Source organism: Micropterus salmoides, unplaced genomic scaffold (assembly GCF_014851395.1).
Source record: "Micropterus salmoides isolate LMB-PRFRI ecotype aquatic unplaced genomic scaffold, ASM1485139v1 Ms_hic_scaffold_3, whole genome shotgun sequence".
Lineage (NCBI taxonomy): Eukaryota > Metazoa > Chordata > Actinopteri > Centrarchiformes > Centrarchidae > Micropterus > Micropterus salmoides.
The window spans coordinates 31,877,365-31,904,060 of record NW_024042261.1 but is presented as its reverse complement, the minus strand read 5'-3'; the positions used below and the strand labels follow the sequence as shown (position 1 = coordinate 31,904,060).

The 26,696-nt window shown below is 38.8% G+C and overlaps 1 protein-coding gene across 1 annotated transcript in view; it reads right to left on the bottom strand.

Annotated features, from left to right (window-relative positions):
* gbe1b (glucan (1,4-alpha-), branching enzyme 1b) overlaps positions 1-8,394 on the bottom strand; it is an 85,221-nt gene extending 76,827 nt beyond the window's left edge. Inside the window, exon 1 of the mRNA XM_038694127.1 lies at positions 8,194-8,394. Within this exon, the coding sequence (XP_038550055.1) occupies positions 8,194-8,291 (98 nt within the window). The 5' untranslated portion in view covers positions 8,292-8,394. The remainder of the gene's footprint in view (positions 1-8,193) is intronic.
* Between the last annotated feature and the right edge of the window lie 18,302 nt (positions 8,395-26,696).

Below are 26,696 nucleotides of genomic sequence, written 5' to 3'. Positions count from 1 at the left end.
GAAAAGAGTAGAGCCTCAGAGTGTGACCATTTCATCACATATGGCAAGCCCTTTTTTCTCCAGCGCTGGCCCTGAATTCTTAATAAAGGCAAGTCAATGTGAGAATAGCAGAACAGGAGCTCAATCGCAACTGTTGTCTTTCTGTCTTCGGTTAAAGCTGTTTCATTTCTTAGTAGGTTATGAGATAATTTCCTACAAATGCAATTTTGCCAGCTCATGTATACAAACTAGCAAATGCATATTAAAGCTAAAATTACAGCCAACTAACCTTTACACAAGCCAAACAAATAAAGCCACCAAAAAATATTTTAGAGTCGCACTTCAAACACAATCTTTATGAGGCCCAAATGTAAGAAAACACAGGTCACAGTTTGATAGTACTGTAACGTGGCACAACTGTATGTTGAAGAGCATCTATTTTTAACCTAAAGCCAAAATGTGTAGGATTTTTATGGGATCTGCTGGCATAAGTATCTGTTTGGTGTGCATTGCGGTCAGTCCCAGCGCCTTTTTTGATGATACCACCGAAACAAGACATTTTAAACACATAGGGGCTTTTTAAGTATCAAGTCTGCCAGTAACACATACGAAACCTGAACTTTAATGTGAGAATCAGTGGTTCCTGACACAATACAGAATTCAGTTGCTCTCAAATCTATTTCCTAATTGCAAGATAAACACATGACAGACTCGTTTAAGTGTTAAACCGGGAAGGGAAAGTTGCAGTTTCCTATGACTTAGGTGCTGTATTGAGAGTGTTGGACGCATGTTAAATGTGTTAAATTAATCAATGTTAAAAGTACTTGGCATTTTCTATTCTTAATAAATACCTGCCATTATATATTTTTGGCCACTTGAGGGAAGCAGAAACAAGCTCTAAACACAAGTTGGTACGGCAAACTTGTTAGCAAACAACCGCCTATTATACACCCAGCGAGCAACATTCATTTGGAGTCATATTCTCTGTCCACTAGTGACAACACTGATGAGAGCGATGTGACTGAACCAAAACAACAAGCTAAAACTACGCTGGAATGCTACATAGATCCGAGAGGAAGTGCAGAGTTGGATGAAAAATTCGCTGTGGGTTTGTCTATATGAGCTACTCAGTAGTCATGTGATCCATTGTTAATATAAAAATGTGGATTATAGCAGCTTTATGAAATACACAACATTAAAATACCAGTTACTAGCCTGAATATTATGAAAAAAAAAGGGAGATACTGACCACTTCTCAACAGAACAAAGTAATATTTCATTTTCAGTAAGAAACACTGCTGCTCATTATCTGGTAGTACATGACGAGAGACATTACTAATCCCTGTAGCCAAAAATTACAAAAGAGCTTTGTCCTGTCCCCTATTCAGTGGTAATAGAGGAGAAGGAGATTATAGATGTGAGTTACAGATTACAGTCCTGGCTGTCTTATCTATTGGTTTGGGTAACTGTTCTTTCATATGGCAAAAGTGAGATATTACTGCACACAACAACATTGCAAGTAACACAAGCACCTGTCAAGTCACTGAGTCAGTTCGTTGTTGGACACATTTCTGCTTCTTCTCAAACTATTAAATTAACCCAATATTCCTTAGAACATGTAAATTATCGATGTTGCAGGGACAGACTGCTAGTTATGCATTTTTCTGTGGCTTTAAATTGGATCACTTTGATCCACTGTTGTGGTATTCAAACATTTGTAAGTGGAAAACATCTGTCTGTCCCAAAGTCACGGGATTTAAGAAGACACTGGAAGTGAGACCATTGGAGAAAGCTCTCCTAAAAGACAAGACCATGGCTCAGAAAGCAGAGAAAGCTAATCAGTTGATAAAAGCTCGCCTGAAAATCAAAGCTAGCTGGAGTAGGTGAGTCTGTAAAGAATTCTTTGATGAGAAAGCTGAGGATCAGAGAGTGCTCAAGATAGCGGACCAGCTGGGGGACACTCTCCTGAATAAGAGAAATGAGGATCAGAAACAAATGGACAAACTTGACTTTAGCTCAGAAGCACTGTGAGGAGCAGCAGAAGATCGATCATCTGCAGGAACGTGAGGAGAAGATCTCCACCCTCAGGGCCACAGAGAAGGTCAAACAAACCCTGCAGGAGAAAGAACTGGATCGGGCAAAGAAGCAGGGCTGCATGACCTCTGACCAACATTTCTTCTTGGACAAAAAAAAAAAATTTGGATAGCTAAGATCTTTCCATGATTTGCCTCAGCAGTGGAAGACCAGCAGTACTATTTCACCCCAACATTCTGTGGCAGGAGAATTTCTCTTCAAATTGTCCTCCAGAGGTTTTGTGTCATTTACATTATCTGTTGAGGTTTTTGAACTTTTTCCTTGACTTTTTCGAAAATTTGGGCTGGGTTGAGAACATTGCTCAATAGTTGTTTGTAAAACTGGCTAAACAAAAAAAAATGACATTCCACAAACCTCTTGGTCTTGCAATTCATTAAGTTTTTAAAAATCGAATAATTACTGAATAGGTATCTCTACAATTCTCTTTAGACCCACTATAAAGAGACAGTGTTGGAGAGATACTAAAAAATGTTGTTTGGACATTCGGTACAAACAAACAATAGGTGGTGTTGCATTTAGGGCTGCAACTAATGACTATTTTGGTAGTCGACTAATCGAATAAATAATTAGCAGATTAGTCGACTAGTCACAATTATTTTTGTCTCCCCCAACCCTAATTAAACCATTTAACTAATTAAATATCTTTCAAGTGAATTACTGACTTCCAACACACTTCCAATAAGCAACAGTCCCCTTTCATACTACTTCTGTAGTTTATTTTTCAAAAGTGCGTAAAAGTTTTATAGGTGGAGAATGTTCTGTAGGCTACATCACGAGCCAAATGTTCCTTGGTGTACTTTAAACCATTACTCATTACTAATAACTTTTTTAAAGCTGGGTCTCCGACATTGCCAGCGTTGTGTTGGGCAGATTTGTGCTGCGGTGTTTATGAGAGAGAGAGACAAGCGAGAGGATGCGCCGCGCCAATGTGCTACGGCAGTGATCTGCAATCAAATAAGATTTTAAATAGGTCTAGTAGAATAAAAAAAATTTAAAAAATCAGTTATTTGGCGGTCAGCATTGATATTGTGTAGGGCCGCCACAAATAAATGAACGTATAGGAAATAGTGCCTTTCCTCTGTCTCTACGCTGATGTTGCTGCTGCAGTGGACGGAGTAACTGTGGGCGTGACTGGCACCGGCCCGCTTGTGGAGCTTCTCAACCCCGAAATCGTTTGAGCACATTTTCGATTCGCCATCAACTTTGGTAAAACTTACAATATTCAAATCCTACACAGTTGACTCTCGCCTCAAAACCGCTCAGATGTGTATTTAATAAGTAAACGGCTACAAAACTTGTAAAAACAAAAAACCGTTCGGTTGTTCGCCTCTTTCACTTTCCGTTTCTCTCATGAATGCTTCTTCTTTGTGAGCAGTCTTACAGTCAAGCAGTCATGGCAGACCGTGGAAGCGATACTGCCCCGAGCACTTCCTGTAGTGCATTGCGGATAGAAATAATGAACCAGAAATGTTCCTAATACGAAGATTGCCATCTCTCCCTTAAACAGCATCTATGTAAAGATGCGTCGACAATGAAATTTCACGTTGATTAATTTTATAGTCGACGTCGTTGATTACTTCAACTAATCGTTGCAGCCCTAGTTGCATTACTCACATTTTCATTCACTGTAAAACCAATGTATCATGAAACTTTTGTTTCGAGTCCCTGAGGTCAACACAAGTTCTCTGAATATAAACAATTTCAGCCAATTCATTTGGCTGCCAGTCTAACTTTAGACAAAATCATTTTTCTCCTACCTTTTCTGAACAATTCTAATCTTCATCATATGCTAAAGCAATCTTTGGATTGGCTTTATTCAAAACTATTAACAGACGTTATTGATATAATGATTTGGATTCTCCCACCAAAGTTTGGAGTTGGTGGCTAAGAGATACTGAAAGGAAATGAGTCCCGCAGATCTTGCCAGATCACGGTCAGTATCGCAAAGTGGATACATAACACCTGTGTGCAAATTCTAAACCATTCTTTTAGTGCTCCATCAGGCCAAAGTTAATTCAGTTTTTGAAAATGTTGTAGTCTCCAGGTGAGCCAATTATTCAAATGGATTGATTTGAATTACAACAGGAAAATGACTCAAAAAAAAAAATGTTCTGATCCCTCACTGTTCAAAGAAGTAGTGCTATTTTACTATCATTATACACAGTCAGAAAAACCTGCACTAAAACATGTAAACAGTTTTTAGACATGGTAAGGCCGGATGAAGTGGAATGATGCTAACAACAGGAAACAGATTGCCTACACCTACATATGATATGTTGTATCTCAACTAAATCACAGTCCCATCTTAAAATCTTTGGTCATGATAATAATACATTAAAATTCTCCCCACAGAGCAGCTGAACTCTGTAACCTGTACATATACTCACTTTTAGACAATCGGGCATCTAAATTTAGAGTGTGTGTTCAGGTCTGTTGCATTGTGTATGACTGATGATGACAGCTGAAGCACAGAGGTGTCAGGTCAGTCTACAGCCTGGAGAAACACAAGTAGTATAAAACTTTTCTCCTCCTGATCTCCACTCACCTAAAGGGCTTCTATACAGGCCAGTGGCAAGGTGACTTTCAAATAAAGTCATTAATGTCCTTCTTTGACTAAGTGCATTAATGGGGCTATAGAGGGGCTTGAACATTTGCAGAGAGGTTGATTGATGAAAGCTAAAATTTCCTGCTAACCTTATACCTTTGTTGGCCCTCAAGCAAGGTGACAGAAAAATAAATGCTACCAAAGCTACCTTTACACAAGGTACATAAAGCAGTAACTCATAATTCTACAGGTAGTCACAGAAATTTGATCCAGTCATTCTAATAATTTCCATAATTTTTTCCTCACGTATCTTTAATTCCTATATTTCAGCTCATTACTTTTCAGTCAGAGCACATGCATTGGTTGTCATCACTTCAAAGTCAATAATCAGTTTTGCAGTTTTAAATATATTGCATCACCATCACAAGCGTAAGACTCAGACTTATTGCTGTATTTTCACTTTGAAATGAGTCGTGATGACATACTCAAATCTTTGCAAAAACTCTTGCCATAATAAGCAGCAGTCCCAATGCTCCCTACTTTCATTTGGTCCAATTTAGGAGACTCATGGTGCCACGAGCTGCAAAATCCTTGCAGTACTTCCTGCAGACTTGCGCAACAGGAAGGGTAAATAATGAAGCCGTTGAAGCATCAACGGCTGTTTTCACAATTAATCTGAAGCAACTAGCACCCTGATAAAATAAAATACAAGCTGCCTGCAACCAAAGAATGACTCATTAGAATGGAAGGCTTGCAAAATCTGCTGGAATAATTTTAACTGTCTGTGCATGCTGTTTGTATCTGGTGTGACCCAAAGTTCAACAAACCTGAGATGTGGGTGGCCTTGAGCCGTGACATGGTGGTGAAATTTAAAGAACCAGTCATAGTGGTTATGGGTCTCTGATAAGCCAGCTGAATTCCTAGCACTGTGTAGCTCAACGAGAGGACTCAGCGTGACACCGCAGCCAGAGAAAGCTCTTGATATCTACGCCTGTGTTCATGATGTGGTGTTTGGACTCGGGGGCCTTAGAACACCAGGGGCTTATCAATAAGTAACCTTCACACAGCAGTCATCCTATATGTAAAATAATTTATGTGTATCTTTCATTAGCTAGACAGGTGTTTGAGACTTGTCTAGGGCTCTGTGAAGCCTAACAGTCCCAAGCTGTGTCTGAGATGGAACTGACACGCTCATCTCGGTGCAAGGCTAGAGCCCTGCTCACATGCTTCAAATACAAAGCAGGTGGTCCCTTACCTGCCACATTAGAGACAAGATCTGACATGGTAATGAAAATGGATAACACTACATGACCCCTAAGCAGGCCTAGTTTTAGGGGACAATCCAACAGTGAGCAGATACCATGGCGATATGAGTTGTAGATCATTATCACTGTCTGCTTGTAAGTACAAAAACACCACACTCACTTAAAAAAAATAAATCCAGCGGGCAATCTGACATGAGGTGGGGAATTGTGTCATTTTGTGAGCCAGATGCCCTTCAATCTAGAAATGAGCCTACAGGATCCTTCCAGATCTAAATAAACGATTACAAAAACCAGCACTGCGTTATTATAACTTGAACATTTTGTTGTTGATCAATCATAATGCAATTTTTTTTTATGTGCACCCCTTCAAATTTAGTACAGTCTGTTTATCAGGTTAAAATCAGAAGTCACAGCACTTAAAATGACACAAAAATGTATTAATATAAAGTGAAGTTTAAAAAATATAGCATGAGACTGCACAGTCTATTGATTTACAGAGAATGTCTGTTTACTTTAGGAGATTAGTCAAGAACTAAGGTCAATGCATTTACCACTGAAGGACACATGCTGGTGGTTCCTTTCGGGTCCCTGTAAGGTCCTGCACGTATTTAAGCACATTTGAATTTAAACTCAGATTTGTTTCAGTGTTCACAATGTGCAAATATTCCCTCAATAATTTCCTGTAAATATTCACTGTATAAGTTTGGCATCCTTTGGGTGATAAAAGTAAACAGAAGTGACAGAGATTAAACAGGCCTAAGGGTCGCTGAATTGACTACTTAGCAAAAGGGATGTTTACAAACTTCAGTTAATTAAACTTGATTCTATTAAAAAAGGTTTTGTATGTTTTTCTCTCCTGCGTGCGTATGCTGTATATTTAAATGTAATCGTGGCATGTAAATATGTTTGGTTTGCTCACATCTCTGTCTATATAATGCTGTCAAAATTATGTTACAGGATACAGGACAATTTGCCAAAACATTTGAAGAACAAATCCTATATATATAAAAAATCAGGTACTTCGCAGTCCAAGAAAAGATCACAAAGGTGATATATTTATATCTCAAAGACAGCTGTTAAGACATCTTATAGTGAGCCAACAAGGCTGCTATATTATTTTATCACTATTATTATTACTATTAATTTATCAGAACGCTCTGCTTTGGTTTGTGCATTACTGGCATAAATATATGACTCAATGAAGAAGGTGCATTAGGCAAAAAAATTCTAGTCTGGTGATGCAATCTACTTCTGTGTTTAGTTGGACATCATCATACTTTGCAACTGCAGGAAAAAAAAAAGTGATTGGAACTTGTGCTGGACATAATCCCAAATTAATAAATGCACTAGCCCAAAGACACTGCACAATCACCAGCATCTCACACACACACACACACACACACACACACACACACACAGTCAGCTACTTAAGACTTTCGCCCTAGTAATTCATTTGTATGGAAGCCAAATCGAAGCTGAAGGGAGAAACCATGCAGCATGAGTGCAGCATAAAGTCAATTAATGTCTGAGAGGGTATTTGTTTTGCAGAGCCTGTCACACTGCAAAAACCAAACCAATCAGCTACGGTACAGCATGTGCTCCGAGTTGGATGTGTCCAACTCTGGATTTTAATCCACTTTTAAAAACACATTTGAGGATAGCTGATGCCTCGATAGCAACCACACACAATTACAAGGAAAACTCATTACAAACGAACTTATAATGAGGACCAAGGCCTGCAGAAGGCAATGGCTGCTGTGATGCTGGACAACAGTGACGCACCGGCTATACAGCAGCATGAAAAACAACCAGCGAGAATCAGACCGCGTTTCAGCCCGAAGCACCACCTCAGGACACAACGTGGACGTCAGCTGACTAAGAAACGCATGCCTTGTCTTGAACTGTCAAACAAGAGGAAGTTTAGCCAACTTCAACTTACTCTTCAGCAACTTGTCACAGAAAATAAGAAGACTTTCTGGCAGCGGTTCATTAATTTTGCATAAGCTCAACATCGTCTAAACGCATGTTATTATATTATTCCGCAGGCTGGAAAAGGGGGAGACGAGCAGGCTAGCCTATCTGCTGAGCATGACAGGGAAACACAGCTCTATACGACCTCTGCTCATTCAAAATGTCAAACCTGAATCAGAAGGTGACTCTGGTGTGTTGCAAACACCTCTTTCTATCTGGTAGCTGTGCATTTGTATTTCAAGGCACGGACGCCAGTGTAAACCTGGCTTCTGCTCGCTTCACCTGGGACTGATTTTGGCGTCAAGCTGTGCACCAAATCGACGTTTAAGCCATGTTTACCTCCTCCTGAAGTCCTTCTCGTACCCTTTAAGATAGGGATCCATTTGTAGAAGACAGCTGAACTCAGGAATTGTTACACTATCCTCTGAGTCGGCCATGGTTTCTTCAGACGAAACCAATCGAGCACCGATTACTGCCGTTCGCTTGCACTGTTATGAACAGACGTGTACTGCGTGCGAGCTTTCACTCTCCGGAGACAACAACGAGTCAGGCGGCTCTCTGCCAAGCCCGTCCCTTCTCAACGTGCTGCTTCCAGCATGTTGTTACATGCATTACGAGAGCCGAGCCGTGCGGTGCCGTGATACAGTGTAACTTTAAGATGACAGCCGAGGAACACAAGCGCGTCAGAGGACGATGACTCTGTAGTCTTTGAGAAAGAAATTGAACTTTATTTTAGAACAATTCGTTTCTCTTCCAACAAAAAAGGCTCTGAAGGTACTTAATGTTTGTACTCGTTTGAAGGTCCTCCTGTGATATTCTTTTTTTTTTCGTTGTTGTAGTCCCCCTAGCTATATGTACCTTTGTATCTCTTGTGTGTTTTCTGCATCCTTTTATTTTGTCATGGTAATAGTTTTCTACTAATAAAGAGAGAGAGAAAAAAGGAGGATGACTCTGGATTTGTATGCAGAGTGATGTGCAGTTTTGTAGGCTGTGTGCTTGACTTTTGATGTTGTGAAGAAGTGCACCTGCTAAAACATCACAGTAATGCAGTGAGAGGAACATGTATCACGTCTTAATGACTTAAAAGCAGAACTCAATATTAGCCGAGAATAATTTGTCCTTGGTTGACATCATCTGACAACTGACCACACTATGATGGCATTTTGTATGGGTATTCGTTGTCATAAAATATGACCTCTAAGGAGTCTGGTGATCCTGTGACCTTTATTTTAGAAAATGTATGACATATGATGTAACTACTGGCCACTTTGCCATTAATTTAGGTACAGGCATTCATGGAGGATGGTGTCTAATAATTTTGGTGACCTCGTGATCTTTTGTCGAGAAGCAGGTGCAGGCCAATGTCAGGTCAAAATTCCTCTTCAGCAACGTATTATCTTGCAAATTATTGGCTAGAATTATGTAAAATTGGGTTTAAATATTTACAATCCCTAGAGTAGATTTTTTTTTATCCCCAGACTCATTTCTAGTGCCATGATCAGGCTACAATTACCTTTTTTAAAATAAAAAATCTATATTGAACTGATTTATTTTTTGTGAAATTGGCTGATTACATTCATTCCCCACAGAGGACGGTCACTTCTTATTTTGGACACTAATGTCTTTCACATACCAAAATTTAAACTTCACACACTAGGCAGTCCATGGAGCAGATTACAATTAAAATGGCTGCACCGTAATGCTCCTTCATGCAAGGGGAACATGAACCCTTTTGATTTAATGACCCTTTGGCTGTTCATCTTGTGCATCACTCAGGAGGTTTTAGTCCATCTACTGTTACTAAAAATAAAAAATTCTCAGTTTGTTGTTGTACTGTCCAACTTTTTCATAATGTGAGGTGTAATGAACAGTGCAGCCTCTCGGGGCCACTACTGGGGCTTTAGGCCTTTAGTCTTGTACGTTTTTGAGTTGCTGTCATTATTTTTGTGAAAGTCATTTGTCAGTGACATTTACCCAGTGTAAGTTGAAAATGAAACGTGTGGCTTTGTACAAATCAAGCCTTACAGGTAAACCTTTTACACTTTTATACTTGAACATAAATTAATGAATTTGTCTATACAAACATTTGTTGTATGCTTTGTGTACAATGGTGAAACTGAATCTCAACTAGAGCAAACTGCATTGATTTAAATAGCTTATTATTCAGTCCAAAAGTACTTTGGTACAGTACATGAACAGAAACAGACGTCATGAAGCAAGATCTCATTGATTTGGGCAAAGTTTAATTTGGATAAAGTTTATTCAGTGTCAAGGCCTGCTGTCACATAACTGGATGAAGCTGCCTCTAGCACAGAAACAAACTCCAAGGCACACAGCAGCATCAGTGTTTGTGTGCGTGTGAAGGAGGGTGAGGGGATTGCCTGTTAAGACTGCTAATCCATTTTAATTCTGCAAATGTGTGTTTTTCTCTACACATTCAGCATCCACCTTACATGTACATCCTTTTTTTCTTTTAATCTGTATGTGTATTTATAAAATGCACTGCTCACACTGTTTTGATCTTATTGTCTGTGCCCTCAATATGTTTTACCACAAACTACTTCACAGAAGTGGCAGAACTAACTAAATTGACTTGAGAAGGATAACCTTGCTATAATTTAGATTAAATCCCTCTTGGAAACGGCTGATAAATATGCATGGCGACTGAAGAAATAGTGCGGCTCTTGAAATTGTTGTCCTTGTCACAAAATAAAACCGTCCCAGCAAAAGGTCACAAAGGGAGTGTCATTCTAAAGAGCCATCTGTTGGTAATAGATGAAACAAGTGTGTTACTGTCCACCCCAGAAGGTTATGCCAATAAATGTTGTCTCTGTGATTCACAGCTAAATAACAAATATTTACAGGGGTATGTGGAAAGACACAGTATCCAATGACAACACCACACACAAATATTAGATTTTAGGATGTTAACTTGATGAGCTGAAGTGAGAAGTTGATTGATCCTATCCAAGCAATGTGGCAAAATGAGCACAACTGTAATGTATATTCTGTAGGCAGTCTGTAGGATTTAGTTTAACGATTTTCTCAGCTGTAATGAATGACATAGAGATGTTCTGCATGTAAAATCGTAATAGAAAAAGAGATTTTTGTTTTCCCACCAGAGGTCACAGACAGAACTACTATGAAGCAAGAAGCAAACATAAATCACCTATTTGGTAGATTAGTACTCTGTCCCTAAAAGTTTATGTCACTCTGAAGAGACTATGGGTTACTATATTTGCCACCAAAGATCTAAAAAAAAGTAATTCAACTCTACACCACGATACAGCTTCCCATTTCATAAAACTGATCATGTTGCACAAAGTCAATATAGGGCTAAATAACACTTCACTAATGATACAGATCCTGTGACTGCACAGTCTAATCAACTAATCTGACAGCAGCTTTAGTAAAGTATCCTACACCAGTCCTCCTGTAACATACAACAAATTACACAGATTAGACAAAATAACTAAAGCGCTTCATGAATATTACAATCTCTGCTACAAACATGAGTTATATAAGGTTGAATGTGACATTTGTTAGCTATGAAAGAGGTCAAGCAAACTGATCTTTATGTGATTCTCTAACACATTAGCTAACAGAGCTCCAAAGTAAAAACACTGCAAAATTATTTAACATGTTAACAGTCTAAAAAAATGACACAGAAAATATGACTCACACAATGTGACTGTATCACATTAGGCATTAGGAGTTGACAAATGATGTTACTTGGCATGTGACTTATATAAGCCCACTTTGTATCAGAATTTACAGTGTTGTTGCTTTGGGTTTATTGATTTTTGTGTTTATTGTTGTGGTCACACTGGCCTCACCCCCTCAGGTGTTTTTCTGGATGTTTTTGTTGATATTTTGTCCTGAAAACGCTTTGTCAAAGATGGCTTGTGGGCATGTAAGCATGTAACTCCTCCACATCAGACAGACAGAACCACACTGAAAATGGCAGATTTAAAGTTTTGCATAAAAACATTATGAAAATATATAAAACAAATCACAACCTACGATAGCATTATGATTTCTGAGCAAACCACGCTTCCATTGCTCTCATCCTATTCACCCAAATTTCACCCCAGCAAAATCTTGTTTCCTTTCCCCAAGACACCACGGTTACAACCCTGGGTGGCTCTAATTTATTCATTCCGAAGAATTCAAATAATGTTGATGATGATGAAGTTTTGAGCATTCCCTCCCTGTGGTGCTGAACTGTATGTCCCACTGCAGAATCCTCTTTTAGTTGGAAAGATGATAGATGCAACACACAATTGAAATGCCAGTTTTGACTGCCAGTGTGACACAAACAGTGTGACAGAAGTTGACACAAACAAGCTTTTCACTGAACTAAATTGATATGAGTATACAAGCATGCAACACTGATATCATGTGTAATGAAAAAATACAATTAGTCTCCAATACCTGTAATTATTCAGTGATGTATTATAATGCATCCAAGCTGAGAAAATTACTTCCCAGAGTGTTCAACCTCCATGAGACACCTCTAAGGCAAAAAATTATAGCTGCTGGAAGCTCGACGATTGAGCAAGGAAGTCAGTGAATATTAAAACTGTAACAATTTTTTTTATAAGAAACAAGAGTACAGAATCTTTTTGCAAATCAAGGCTGTGAGTTAGATTACTTTACCCTAAAAGAGGTGGCTCCAACATATGATTGCATGTATTAATGTGGAGCAGGGTAAAGCCGAAAAAGAGCGTGTCCTCTCCGCAGGAATTCTGGATAAATCTAAAGGTTAAAAGGGAAAAAATCTTTAAAGCATTAAAAACATCATTTGACACATTTTCTGACTAGCAATGTAGTAGAAGTTTGAGAAAATCTTGAACTTGTGACATGAAAAAGTTGCTGCACCTCTTTGTTCCGTATTTTTGTTTGAAAAAGTCAGCAAGAGAAATGTTTGATTCATTTTGAAAAATGCTATTCATGTATCATTCACAGACAATGGCGCTATTTACATATAAGTAAAGAAAAACGGCTTTTCAAAATATCTTCACAAATGAGAAGTTGACAGTTTGATGTGGAAATGAAATGCTAAATCATGAACAATGTTTCTGAGGGCCATGCCAGGAAACTATAATAGGCAAGTAAATGAGCATAGCAAATAAAAAGACAGATAATCTCCATATTATTTCAAAATTAGATAACAGTTATATTGTAACACCCTGATATTTTTAAGATAAAATATCTCAACAGATAGCAGAAAAAAGGGGGAAGTATAGCTAAAAACATTCCTTTTTTTTATAAAAAACTTTTTTATATGTCATGGCCAAATGGTAAGGCAAAGAGGACATATTAGTTCAATGTAAATACAGATAAATAGTGGACACCTCAATCTTTACTTTTAATCCATATTTGCAGCCAATTTGATTTCCTTACACAAGCATATAGGATTGTGTGATTCTGTATGTCCAGTACTTGATTAAACATTAAGATGATGTATTTTTGGTTCGGGAACTACACAACCATTTTCATGGAAATGAGTGTGTGTGGACACTGTGTCAACGCAGTCTATGGAGGAAAGATATTTTCCAAGGTGCAGGTTTTCAAAATAACAGACATCTCCCAGTTCTAGCTGTCAGACAGGAGTAGAGTCAGCTCTTCTGTTTGGAAAAAAAGGCCAATTTATTTACATCAATGCAAAATACATCAATCAAATTAACAAAAGCATAAGGCAATGCCTTTGGAACTGCATCCATCCAACAACATAATTAGAATACATTTTCTGTGTCTCAAATTGCTGCTGATTTCAAAGTCTGTGGACCTGAATATTACCTAATTCCTCATCAGACAATTAGGTTTAGACAGTTTTGTGGTTCACAGTCCATGAAAACCTAAAAGTATGCACTTCACGATACATTTTCTTTGGCACCAATCCCTCTAAAATGGAGCTATATGAAACTGCTCATACACTCCTATCAGAATCGGAATCAGAATCAGAAGGAGCGTTATTGCCAAGCAGTGTTTTACACATACAAGGAATTTGCTTTGGTGATAAGGTGCTACATGCAGACAGACAGACAGCTGACATAAATAGATAGATATAAATATATAATATGTAATAAACAAATGCAAGTTATATAAGAATAACAGAAGAATAGAGAAAAATAATACAACTGACAATATAAAAAAATTAAAATAATAATAAAAATAACAATGGAACAACAACAATTTACAAATAACAACGAATTAACTACAAATATGTGCAATGTGCTAGGTTTGTGCATGAAATATGACATGAAGTGATATTTACATGTGCAGAGACGATTGTATTATTTGAAAGGGGGGAGTGTCAGTGGAGGGCCCGGGCCTTGTTGATGCTGCCAGTGGGTAGAAGCCGTTCTTGTGGCGAGAGGTTTTGGTCCTGATGAAACGCAGTCTCTTGCCAGAGGGGAGAGTCTGAAACAGTTTGTGTCCGGGATGGGAGGCGTCAGCTGCAATCGGCAGTGACACAAAATGGAAATAAACTGATAATTAAAATAAATTAAACTTGATATAGCAATATGATTCAGGCCCAATACAGACAACCTTCTTCTGTTGGAGATCAAATGAGATGTCAGGGATCAGTCTACTGAAATACTGCAACTCATATAATTCATCCGACAGAAGGACACCACTTCTCCATGAATGCTACCAAGTGAAAAGGTTAACACTGAGTAATAAAGAGAGAGAGAATGGGAATGAAGCTAATGAGAGGCGATAAGATTCACTCCAGCCTTCAATTTCAAGGATGGAGGTGCCGGGATCACAGAAAGGACCAGAGACTGACACGAGGAGAGAGATCTTTAAAGAGAGACATTAGAGGCAGCAGAAGCAGCAGAAGCAGCGATATCAGCGTGTATATGTGAGGCAGAACACAAAGCATGTGCTGACTGAGCCCAACAGGTACATGAATCTCTGGAGTTGAGATTTCCAGATATATCTCTCTCATCACCCTCTTAACTAAAGGCTCATTGTGTATTCTCTCTGAATAATTCACAGGAGAACTGGGGATATGGGCATTGAATGCAAAAGAGTTTAAAATATATGACACAAAGTGGTTTCCTATGGCTAATGTCATAGTTGCTGATGTAAGTGCAGGACATGAGGAGGTAAGCAGAGCACATATCGCCACACTCAGGGTTTTTGGCAAAACTAATTTATGAATTTCAGACTAGTCAGCCCCTTTAGAAGAAGTGAATTGTTAACACCTGACCTCACAATATAACCGGCCAAATGGTTTAAATCAAGCAGCTGGGGCTCAGGGGATGTTGCAAAAGAAAGAGGGTGAAGAGGCCGAATTTCAGCTGGGCCTCAGTGAGGGAAAGTCAAGGCTTCTTTAACAGAAACAAGGAGACAATTGTCAAATAAGGTTAGAGGAAACTAATTACACTGACCTTTGAATATTAAAAAAATACATATTCTAATGACTAATTCAGTATGTACTGTGTTCATTATTGGCTTGCATGGCACACCATGATAATACCATTCCCCTCTTGGCTTCAGTCCCCTGACAATCTCAACCCTACCATGTCTAAAACCTGCATTGTCTGATTATGATGCAAATCAAAAAGGCTTGAGTTCAGAGGATCAATACATCTCCTTAAACAGTCAAAAGAATGAGGGGATATTTTAAAATACTGGCTGAGATTAGGCTAAAAATCAACATACTGTAAGCCATATTTTTACTCAACACTCAGACATTAAACCCAGAAACAACGCTGTATTAGACCCTTCATGTCCAATTTCCATTTTGTTACAAAGATGAAAGAGGTTTTAAAACAATGAATGGATGTGCTGTATTTACCTTTTTTCACAGTTTGTTTGTCGCTCCACAACCTTTCAAGATCAAGCCATGCAACGAAAACAATGATTCTCTGTAAAGACAAGAAACAAAAATGGATCCAAACCTAATCTGGGCAGACGTAATAGGCGATCATTTATATTTTAGCCACATGCTATTATTCAGAAAGACAAATGGCTCACCAAAATATTCAAAAACATGACTGAAAAAAACAATATTCAGAGTAAAAGAGCTACATATTGTTTGTTTCTTTTTTGTTACAAAGAAGACACAAGCTACATTTCTGTAGTTTGTGTCTGTGATCTGATTGACTTATTTGAATATTGTCTGGAAATGGTGTTTTAACTCACATTAGCCTGTTCTCCTTTTAAGTTCCTTTTACAAGTCTTCATGTGATCAATTTGAATCAGTTTCATTAAAATAATTAACTTAAGAGGCACATCATGTTCCCCATTAGCTTCAATGGATGCATGAATGCCTTGAATCTGAATTCAGTTGAGTTCAGTAGAGTGCCCATTATTTGACAGAACATGCCGTTAATATATAAGGTACATCATAAGCTGTTCAGTCAGGGCCAACTGTTTTTCAAACATTTTATTTCACCTGACACTTGTCACAGTGGGAAGAAATGTTAGTAGTTGAGAAATGGCTTGAATGTATTATTAAAGGCAATTAGTAAAAGAAAAAAAGCTGTCCAGCTAATTTTCTTTTGTAGATGTGTTAATGGAGAATGCTGAAAATTAGCCAAATTCTAAGCATATTACAATTGAACTTCAAATCTGTGTTTATTCTCTTCACAATAGCATAGTGTGTCCTTAGTTACTGATATATACACATACTAATGAAGAACTCATTTGTGCTTTTTTTAAAATGAATTTTGCACCAAAAAACAGAAAACTCCCATATCCAATGGCCCAGCGGTGGCCTTAAGTTTTTTCCAGTGTATGTATATGTATATTGTTAAGTTTTTTCCATAGAGACACATGAGACAGAGGTAAAATGCAACAACAAACGTGGCATTTATTGTCTTCCATACAGACAAGGTGAGACACCAACGCCAACCAGCAACAAACTTACACTGAAAGCAACTAGCTGCCTTATACACTCCCTCCTGCAGGTAATTAAGTGGGTAAATAATGAATATTTACCTAAAACCCAACACCATAGAGTAAATAGAGCACAAAGAATGAATATTTACATAAATACAAATTTCTATCAATAAATCAATCACATACACTCAAAATAATCACATAAATCAGCATTGTTGAGATCTTCACTCCCACCCACCCTCAGCTTCATGGTTTGCTACTTCAGCTCTTAAGCAGGTGCTTGGGCCTACCACACTCTTTTGCCTCTGCCCCCTGCTGAGAAGACAACCAGGAAGAGGTGAGTACTACCATTGTTTGTGTTATCTGTGAGCTAATTTGATATTTAACTGGACTAGAGTAGAATCACTTAATACTATGCTGTGAACCTTGAATATTGCTGTTGCATGCTGGGGTAGCAGGTTGAGGGTAGCGGACGCCAACAGGCTCAACAAACTGATCCGCAAGGCCAGTGACGTTGTGGGGGTGGAGCTGGACTCTCTGTCGGTGGTGTCAGAGAGGAGGATGCTGTCCAAACTACATGTCATCTTGGACAATGTCTCCCACCCACTCCATGACTTGCTGCTCAAACACAGGAGCACTTTCAGTGCAAGACTCATTCCCCCAAAATGCACCACAGAGCGCCACAGGAAGTCATTCCTGCCTGTGGCCATCAAACTTTATAACTCCTCCCTTGTCTGACAGTCTGTTATTAAACTAGACCTTATTATCTATTTTCTGTGCAATATTACCTGTTTAATAATTAATGAGCAATATTCTCTGCTGCTATTTATTCTTTAGTTCACCATAATCTTAATAATGTAAATACAGTACATACCCACACTCCTTTATATTTGTGTTTATATTTTATATTTATACTCTTATATTTATATACTCTTTATCTATCTACCTTGACAAGTGTGCAATTCTGACAAAAGAATTTCCCTTCGGGGATCAATAAAGTATTTCGGATTTTCACACAGGCAGGATGGCCAGATCCTCCTGTGCTTCCTCAACCTCATCTGGAACTACTTACAGCAAAGAAAGTTATCAAATATTTAACAACTTAAATAAACAATCAAAATAAGAATGTGTATGGCTCCTGCTTTATCACTTATCCCCACCTAGACACTCAGTTAACTATTTCAGGTAATGGAACCCCTGATCTCCATTACATCCCAAAAGATATTTGCTACAATAATTCAAATAGTGTGTGTTGGTGGCTGAATGTTATTAAATTATATGTATTCATGTCATCGTCATGTAAACTTTATTTATTTTCATCATACACCTTACATATCTTCTGTGACAATGGTGCTACATATTTAATTTTATTTTACTTATAATAGAATGACTATGGAATTCCCTCACTCAATCTATTTTAGAGCAGTGGGATAGTTAAGTTGGCTAGTGGGACTTACATTGACAGAGACAGTGAATATCATGTTTAATATCTCAATTACTTTGTCCATACCAGATATTCACAAATGCAATCATCAATGATGTTAGACAAACTCTGTTTTTTTTTTTTTTTTGGAGTTAACATTACTCAATTTTAAGAGTGAAGTCAAAAGAAAACAGACTTACAAAAAATGGAATTCTTTCTTAGACTTTTTGAATCTTTATATTTCATTGCTAAAAACTGTTCAACAAAGGTGAAAAACTTCAGTAATGTTGCCTAACAGCCTAGCCCCCAGTGACAGTGGCAGCACTGAGTCTGAGTGCAGCAAATACCCACATGACCTGGCCCTCACCGCTAGTTGTAATATAACGCACTCTTAATTAGCGTGCTAGTTAAGCTTCCGCTGCCTGCCTCACTCTGAAATGTCAGGGGTGTGTTTTGAAAAGCAGAACTGCCCATTAAAAACTTCTGTAATGTTGCTTCAAACTCCCGCTGCTACCATTGCTGCTGCTTTTGTTGCGTTTTGTACGTTAAGATAGCTTGCCTGCGGACAGTCTGAACATGTTTTAGGATGGCTTTTTGGGAGAATGATCCTTTTTGGAGCTCCCTGCTACTGATTTTTACCTCCATTCATCAACTGTTTGACATCTGAGCCACAAAGATGAACCTCAGGCCAGTAGCTGGCGTTTGTGTCCTGCTGTCATAAGCTTCACTTAAAAAGGTAAGTACTGCCTGTGCTATTATTATTGTGTGTTAATGCTCTGTGAAGTTGCATTAGTAAGCTAGGAGGCTAAAAACACTGCAAGTTGTTTTGTGGGTTTGATGTAAAGTTTTTAAATCTCTGCTCTTTGCTGCTGCTATGTAGCTTCATGCAATCTTTGCATTGGAATTAGTTGTGGGTCACATTCTTGTAAAGTTAGTGGCTGAACTCATTTTGATTCTTTTTAGGTACCTGCATTGTGATGCTTCCATGCTACTGACTTCAGCTATGTAGTGAAAGGTGTATGTGAAATATGAATACTCAAGTTTGATTATGATTTGTTATGGCCTAAAGTGGTAATGAGTTGAGTTGGTAGGTGATGAAAAGATGCTCTGACAATATGTCAGTGTGGAGTGCCACATCTTTCAAATCCTGACCGAAAAGCATGGGGAAAAAATGGTTTAGTGGAGAACAGCACCATGTTTCAGCTAATAGCACGAAGCATGACTACCCTTTTAACAAGTTTGTTCAATGTAGTCAAATCTCTAATGCTACTCATTAATAGCTGTCATTTCAAATCAAACTTCATAGTTCAATGTAAATCAGATTTGTGGAGATTGGAGGGCCAAACGTTAGGCCATTTAAATAAAAAAACACGAGAGACGAAGTGCTATAAAGTGGGGGGAAAAAACTAAGACTTCAGTGTTTTTGTTTTTTTGTTTCTCCCTTCAGTCTCTTAATGAGGTGAAATGCAGCTCTATTGTGTTAAGGTCAGGTGATTGACTTGGCCAGTCTAAAACCTTCCACTTTTTCCCCCTGATGAAGTCCTTTGTTGGTTGGCAGTGTGCTTTGGGTCATTGTCCTGCTGCATGATAAACTTCTCTGTAAATTGGCTGACAAAATGTTTCTGTCCACTTCTGAATTCATTCTGCTGCTACCATAATCAGTTACAACATCAATAAATATTAAGGAGTTGTTCCAGAAGCAGCCATGCGCGCCCAAGCCATGACGCTACCTCCACCATGCTTCACAGATGAGCTTGTATGCTTCGGATCATAAGCAGTTCCTTTCTTTCTCCACACTTTGGCCTTTCCATCACTTTGGTAGAGATTAATCTTGGTCTCATCAGTCCATAAGATTGTGGTCCAGAGCTTTTGTGGCTCATCTCTGTACTTCTTTGCAAATTTCAATCTGGCCTTCCGATTCTTCCTGCTGATGAGTGGTTTGCATCTTGTGGTGTGGCCTCTATATTTCTGCTCTCTGAGTCTTCTTCCAACAGTGGATTGTGATACCTTCACCCTGCACTGTGGAAGTCGTTGGTGATGTCACTTACTGATGTTTTGGGGGTTTTCTTCACAGCTCTCATGATATTCCTGTCATCAACTACTGTTGTTTTCCTTGGCTGACCTGTTCGACGTCTGTTGCTCAGTACACCAGTACTTTCTTTCTTTTTCAGGACAGTCCAAATTGTTGTGCTTGCTATGCCCAATGTTTGTCCAATGGCTCTGGTCGATTTTCCTTCTTTTCTCAGCTTGACAATGGCTTGCTTTTCTCCCATAGACAGCTCTCTGGTCTTCATGTTGGTTTATCCTCTTTAACAGGAAGTCTATATATAGGTTTGAACTTGGACTGTATATTAGAAAAGATTTGAGAGAGAACAAAACAAATTTGAGTGAGCACTCTCAAGGTTGACTTGCAGCTTGAGTAGCACTACTCAATCTGCAAGTCAACCTTGATGGTGCACACACACCATGCTGTGTCTCAATTTGTGTTCTTCCATACTTAACACTTGCTGTTTTGAGTGCTTAAGTATGTTCACAATGGCAACTATGGCAAAATGCAGTGCACTACGAGTACCTCGACAGTGTAGTCATAACTAGGGCTGAAACGAATTGATTAAATCGATTAATAAAATGCATCGACACAAATTCTTTGCATCGATGCTTCGTTTAATCCATGTAACTATTTAGCACACTGTTTCACACGTACTTTTATTACTGTCGCACATTCAAGCTAAAGAAAACAACTCTGTAATGTGTCACTGACCGTCCACCGTAAAATGAAACTTATGTCGCCTCGGCAACAGCACGACGGCACCTGATCAGAAGACACCCAGTGTTCTGCCAGCGGACCACAGACAAGGTAACAGTAACAGCAACTTTAGCATTTAACTGAAATCATGATTGTTGAGTTGAAGGCTAGCCAAAGTAAGCCGCAGTCCTCAGCTGAAAATGTGAACACGTGTGTTTGTTGTTCTCCGTTTTGGGCAGTGAGTTGTACCAATTTTAACTGTGCTACCTCACAGTCATGAGTTAACTGGCTGTCGGGGAGCTGTAGCTCTCTCTTTAGCTCAGACAATCCATGCTACCTGCGTGTGCTAATCCATCCTTTCACCCATATTCTTTGTCTTTATAATTGCTCTCTTTATAATAACAAACAACAGCTGTTTCGTGTGCAGGATCGCTCATTTCCCGTCTCACATTTCGCGTTTGTTTTCTTGACAAAACGTGGTTTGGAGCACAGCGTCGGGTGACACAGCCCGTGTAGTGTGTGTGTTACCCCCTGTCACCAATCAGTCAAACAAGACTCCCGTCACATGACGGCAAGTTGTGTAGTGTGAACGGCACGGCCATCAGCTAACGCTGAAAGTCGTGTAGTCTGCACACAAGTGACACTGGACACTTCTCAACCTCAATGATTGCCAACTTGGCTAAATAGCAAGCACAACTACAATATAATGTATCAAATCGCGTGAGGATACACATGTGACAAAATAAGGGGATAACACAACATGTACAGTATGGAAATAAGATTAATTGGATTAAATTCACAGGAAGTATTAAACTGATAACATGTCCATTAAAAAAAGTAAAATAAAATGTTAGGGAAATTGCTTACAAATTATTTGATTTAGGGTTGCTGGAAAAACATTAAATACATTTTACATAAAGTTTACTTTCCTTGCTGTTTCATCACCATTTATATCTAAACGGTGTATTTGTGATGAAATTGTTTACTGGGGCACAAAATTGTTAAGAGTGCAAAGTTCTTTACAGATCTAGCCTCTTTTATTTTGCTTTTAAAATTCACCAAATTAATGCACTAAACTTTAAAATGTACACTTTTTTTCTTGGGCATGCCCCCGAGGATCAATGCCCACCCACCATAGTCTCCTGTGGGGAAACACTACTATCCTGTTGAGATTCACACTCGCAAATATGTAAATGGTGTACACAGTGTACTACATGGAAGTGTACTAACGGAAGTATCGGCAATGAGGCACAGCTAAATTTGTATGAGCAGATTTAGTGTGTAAGGGAGGACCGAATCCTGAGTTTAACTGATGATCTGAGCATGCAAGTGGAATTGTTTTAACTACATTTAAGTCAGAAATGAGGATTCTCATTCTTGTGATGGTCAAAGCTGTTTGTGCTGACTTTTGGAAATCTGAAGAAGTGTCACCTGTTCAGTTTGATCGTTGAACTTTCAAAATAGCAGTGCTGTTTTTTTTTAACCACCAGATTGAGGCAAAGAGCAGTGTTTGGTGTCTGTAGCCTATTATCCATAGTGGCCGTGTTAGCTTTGTGTTTAATTTTATTTCTAGTGTGGTTTTGTGAACCAGATGTAGGGTCTGCTTATTTTTCCTTTTTTGTGGATAATTTTAACAGAGAAAATCATTGGAAAACTCATGCCACTTCTAAACTGAATGCTGCTCGCAGAAATATGGGGTGGTATGGGGTGGTGGGGTTTACTGTTATATGATCTGACTACATGTGGGATTTAAAAAACTAAAGGTTCAAACAAATACTACTAGTAATAATTAAATTTTCATGGGATATGGCTATAGTTAGAATGTCAGAATAGGAATGGTGCAAATCTGACATGAATAAACCTAGTTTCCTAGTCACCTAGTTAAGTGGATCAGTTGGATTGGCTGAATTTGAATCTACAGTGCAGATCATCCACATGCCCACAACTTTAAATTGTAGGCTAAACAATAAGGCATATACACTCATCTAAAGGATTATTAGGAACACCATACTAATACTGTGTTTGACCCCCTTTCGCCTTCAGAACTGCCTTAATTCTACGTGGCATTGATTCAACAAGGTGCTGAAAGCATTCTTTAGAAATGTTGGCCCATATTGATAGGATAGCATCTTGCAGTTGATGGAGATTTGTGGGATGCACATCCAGGGCACGAAGCTCCCGTTTCACCACATCCCAAAGATGCTCTATTGGGTTGAGATCTGGTAACTGTGGGGGCCATTTTAGTACAGTGAACTCATTGTCATGTTCAAGAAACCAATTTGAAATGATTCGAGCTTTGTGACATGGTGCGTTATCCTGCTGGAAGTAGCCATCAGAGGATGGGTACATGGTGGCCATAAAGGGATGGACATGGTCAGAAACAATGCTCAGGTAGGCCGTGGCATTTAAATGATGCCCAATTGGCACTAAGGGGCCTAAAGTGTGCCAAGAAAACATCCCCCACACCATTACACCACCACCAGCAGCCTGCACAGTGGTAACAAGGCACGATGGATCCATGTTCTCATTCTGTTTACGCCAAATTCTGACTACCATCTGAATGTCTCAACAGAAATCGAGACTCATCAGACCAGGCAACATTTTTCCAGTCTTCAACTGTCCAATTTTGGTGAGCTCTTGCAAATTGTAGCCTCTTTTTCCTATTTGTAGTGGAGATGAGTGGTACCCGGTGGGGTCTTCTGCTGTTGTAGCCCATCTGCCTCAAGGTTGTGCATGTTGTGGCTTCACAAATGCTTTGCTGCATACCTCGGTTCTAACGAGTGGTTATTTCAGTCAAAGTTGCTCTTCTATCAGCTTGAATCAGTCGGCCCATTCTCCTCTGACCTCTAGCATCAACAAGGCATTTTCGCCCACAGGACTGCCGCATACTGGATGTTTTTCCCTTTTCACACCATTCTTTGTAAATCCTAGAAATGGTTGTGCGTGAAAATCCCAGTAACTGAGCAGATTGTGAAATACTCAGACCGGCCCGTCTGGCACCAACAACCATGCCACGCTCAAAATTGCTTAAATCACCTTTCTTTCCCATTCTGAAATTCAGTTTGGAGTTCAGGAGATTGTCTTGACCAGGACCACACCCCTAAATGCATTGAAGCAACTGCCATGTGATTGGTTGATTAGATAATTGCATTAATGAGACATTAAACAGGTGTTCCTAATAATCCTTTAGAGTGTAGGTATTAAATATGTAAATCGAATGTTGTTCTGATTAGTCAAATGGTCACCAAATGCTCCCTACAGAGGAGCAATATATTCATTAAGTATTTGTTTTCCTTGTGTTGACTTCAGCTTTGAAGACAGGACCCTGGACATCTAAATGTGGGTGTGTCCTGTCACAGCTTCTAATCAAAAATGGTTGCTGAAGCAAAAAAACTCAGAAACAAGCATGCGGGATTGCATACTCAAATCTGATTCTGCTCGAAACCATGCCTGTGTACACTCACATGCTGACTTGCTGACCGAGTAGTTTTTTTTTAGTAGTTTGTCTTGTGCTCTTAAATCTTTTTTTCATCAATATACTTACATAGTTTATGGATGTTATGGTCAAGCGGGAACATAAACAAAGAAAAGATAGGACCAAAAATTGAACCCTGAGGGACCCCACAATTTATGTCTTGCAAGAAGGATGATAAATTGCCTACAGTGAAAGAAAAGATTCTATGGGAAATAAAGTAGCTGAGCTACAACAGTGCTGGATGTCTGATACCCACTCAGTGCTTGAGGCAGTCAATTAAAATTGCATGATCTACAGTATCAAAAGCCTCACTGAGGTCTAAAAGGATTAAGATCGAACATTCCCCAGCATACACTGTTAAAAGAAGGTCATTTGTTACTTTAAGGAGGCCTGTCTCAGTTATATGTATCACTTTAAAATTGTTTTAGGGAAATTTTTTCAAAGAGAATTGGTTTAAAATGTCTTTTTAAAAAGTGTAGCTGCAGTTGCTGTACTAAACGATGGCATCTAGACAAGGTATGTTAAGGCGAGTTCCTTCAAAACTGGACAGTAAAGTGCTCTATACAAAAGTTGAGTGTTATATGAACAAATGGCACCAAATGTAGAAGGCTTTTGCATTCAAGTTCAAAATGTCAACCTTATATTCTGTAAGATACATTCTACTTTAAAAGCTACTGAGATGTTTGACATTTGATTATAAAATAATGAGCCCTCAGTGACCTAACTGGCACAGTGGTTAACTATGAGGTCTATCTTTACTCAACAGGACTCTAGAATTATGACAATTCTTTCATTATGCCATAAAAGGCAGTTTAATAACCTTCCATTTAAGTTCAGCCTTTACACTTTAAAGGCCTCCCTCTCTGGCCTCCTTCTACTATTCAAATTTCTTGGCTGCTTTGATGGAGGTACGTTACAAAGAGCGATATGATTATCTCCAGATGTCTCAAGTTCAGGTCTGCAGAGTGTGAATTAGTTGTCTTTCCCTCTTTGCCCTCTGAACCAGTGATTTGCTTGCAAGGCCTTTTTGAAACATTTCAAATGTTTGAGGAAGTCACAGGAGGGAGAATTGAATGCCCAAGTGCCTTCAGACAGCAGTGAAAAGGCTTTACATATGACTTTATTTTTTTTTAAAGAAACAAGGTCACATTAGATACTAGAAACAAGTATGCAGGTCCTCTTGCGGTTTTCATTTGCCTTTAATGGTACATTTACATACATTACATTTACTCATTTGGCAGTACTGGGAAGTGCCATAAAGACTTCTGAAAATAAAATCTGAAAATTCACTGAGGTACAGTTAAAAATAAAATGTGCAAGTCTAGGTGCATCATTTTAGGGGTGAAATGAAGCACTAACATGTACAGTTGCTTTAGATTAACAAATATGCTATTGTTAAACAATACTTAGACAAATAACACATCTATTTTTATTTTATTTTTTTACAGAATAAAAGACTCAAGATGACAAAATGCAAAGCGTTTTGATTTAGTAACTGAATTTAAGCGGGTTTAAGAGGATGAGCACTTCAAAAATGTCAAATCACACAGTTCTTGTAAAATTATACAATAAAAACAGCAAAGCCTAATGTGTGTTTATAAATTAGCTACTCATTTATGGAATGAGGAAACATATTTCGCGCCACAAGACTGCAGAGCAGATTTTTCCCCCAAGCTATCAGACTCTTAAAGAGGTGGTATTATGCTTTTTGGCTTTTTCCCTCTCCTTTTATTGAGTTATATATCTTTTTTGTGCATGTAACAGGTTTGCAAAGTGAAAAAGCCCAAAGTCCAGCACAAAGGGAGTTCCCATCTCCCACAGAAAACTCTGCTCTGAACCTCTTGAAAACAGCTCGTTTGTAGTCCAGCCCTTCACTTCCTTTACTTGTGACGTCACAATGAAAATGCGTCATAAAGCTTTCCAAGCGGCTAGTGGGGTCTGGCACGCCCTCAAACCAAGCTAGTCTGAGCGGAGGCCCTTTGGCTCGACTCGCCTTTGTTTGGGTTTCCATTGTAGAAATGTTGTACCTGTACCTGCTTCCAGGTACTTCTTTTCGTATCACCTCACCTCCATCGAGGTTCCAAGCGAGCTGAGGGATACTAAAATGTAATGTGAAAACACGACAGACTGCTGATTGGTGAGAGAATATTCACTATTCACTGCATCATCCTTGCGTGCGCCAGACAGAGGCCAGCAACAGAAAGTTTTATATTTTACAGTTTTCATATGGAATTTCATCACTAAATCCACTTCTGAGAAGTTTTGAGGTGAGAAATCATATGTGTAGATTTCGAATATTGACAGTTTTACGGGAAGTGATGGTGGAACAAAAATACTTG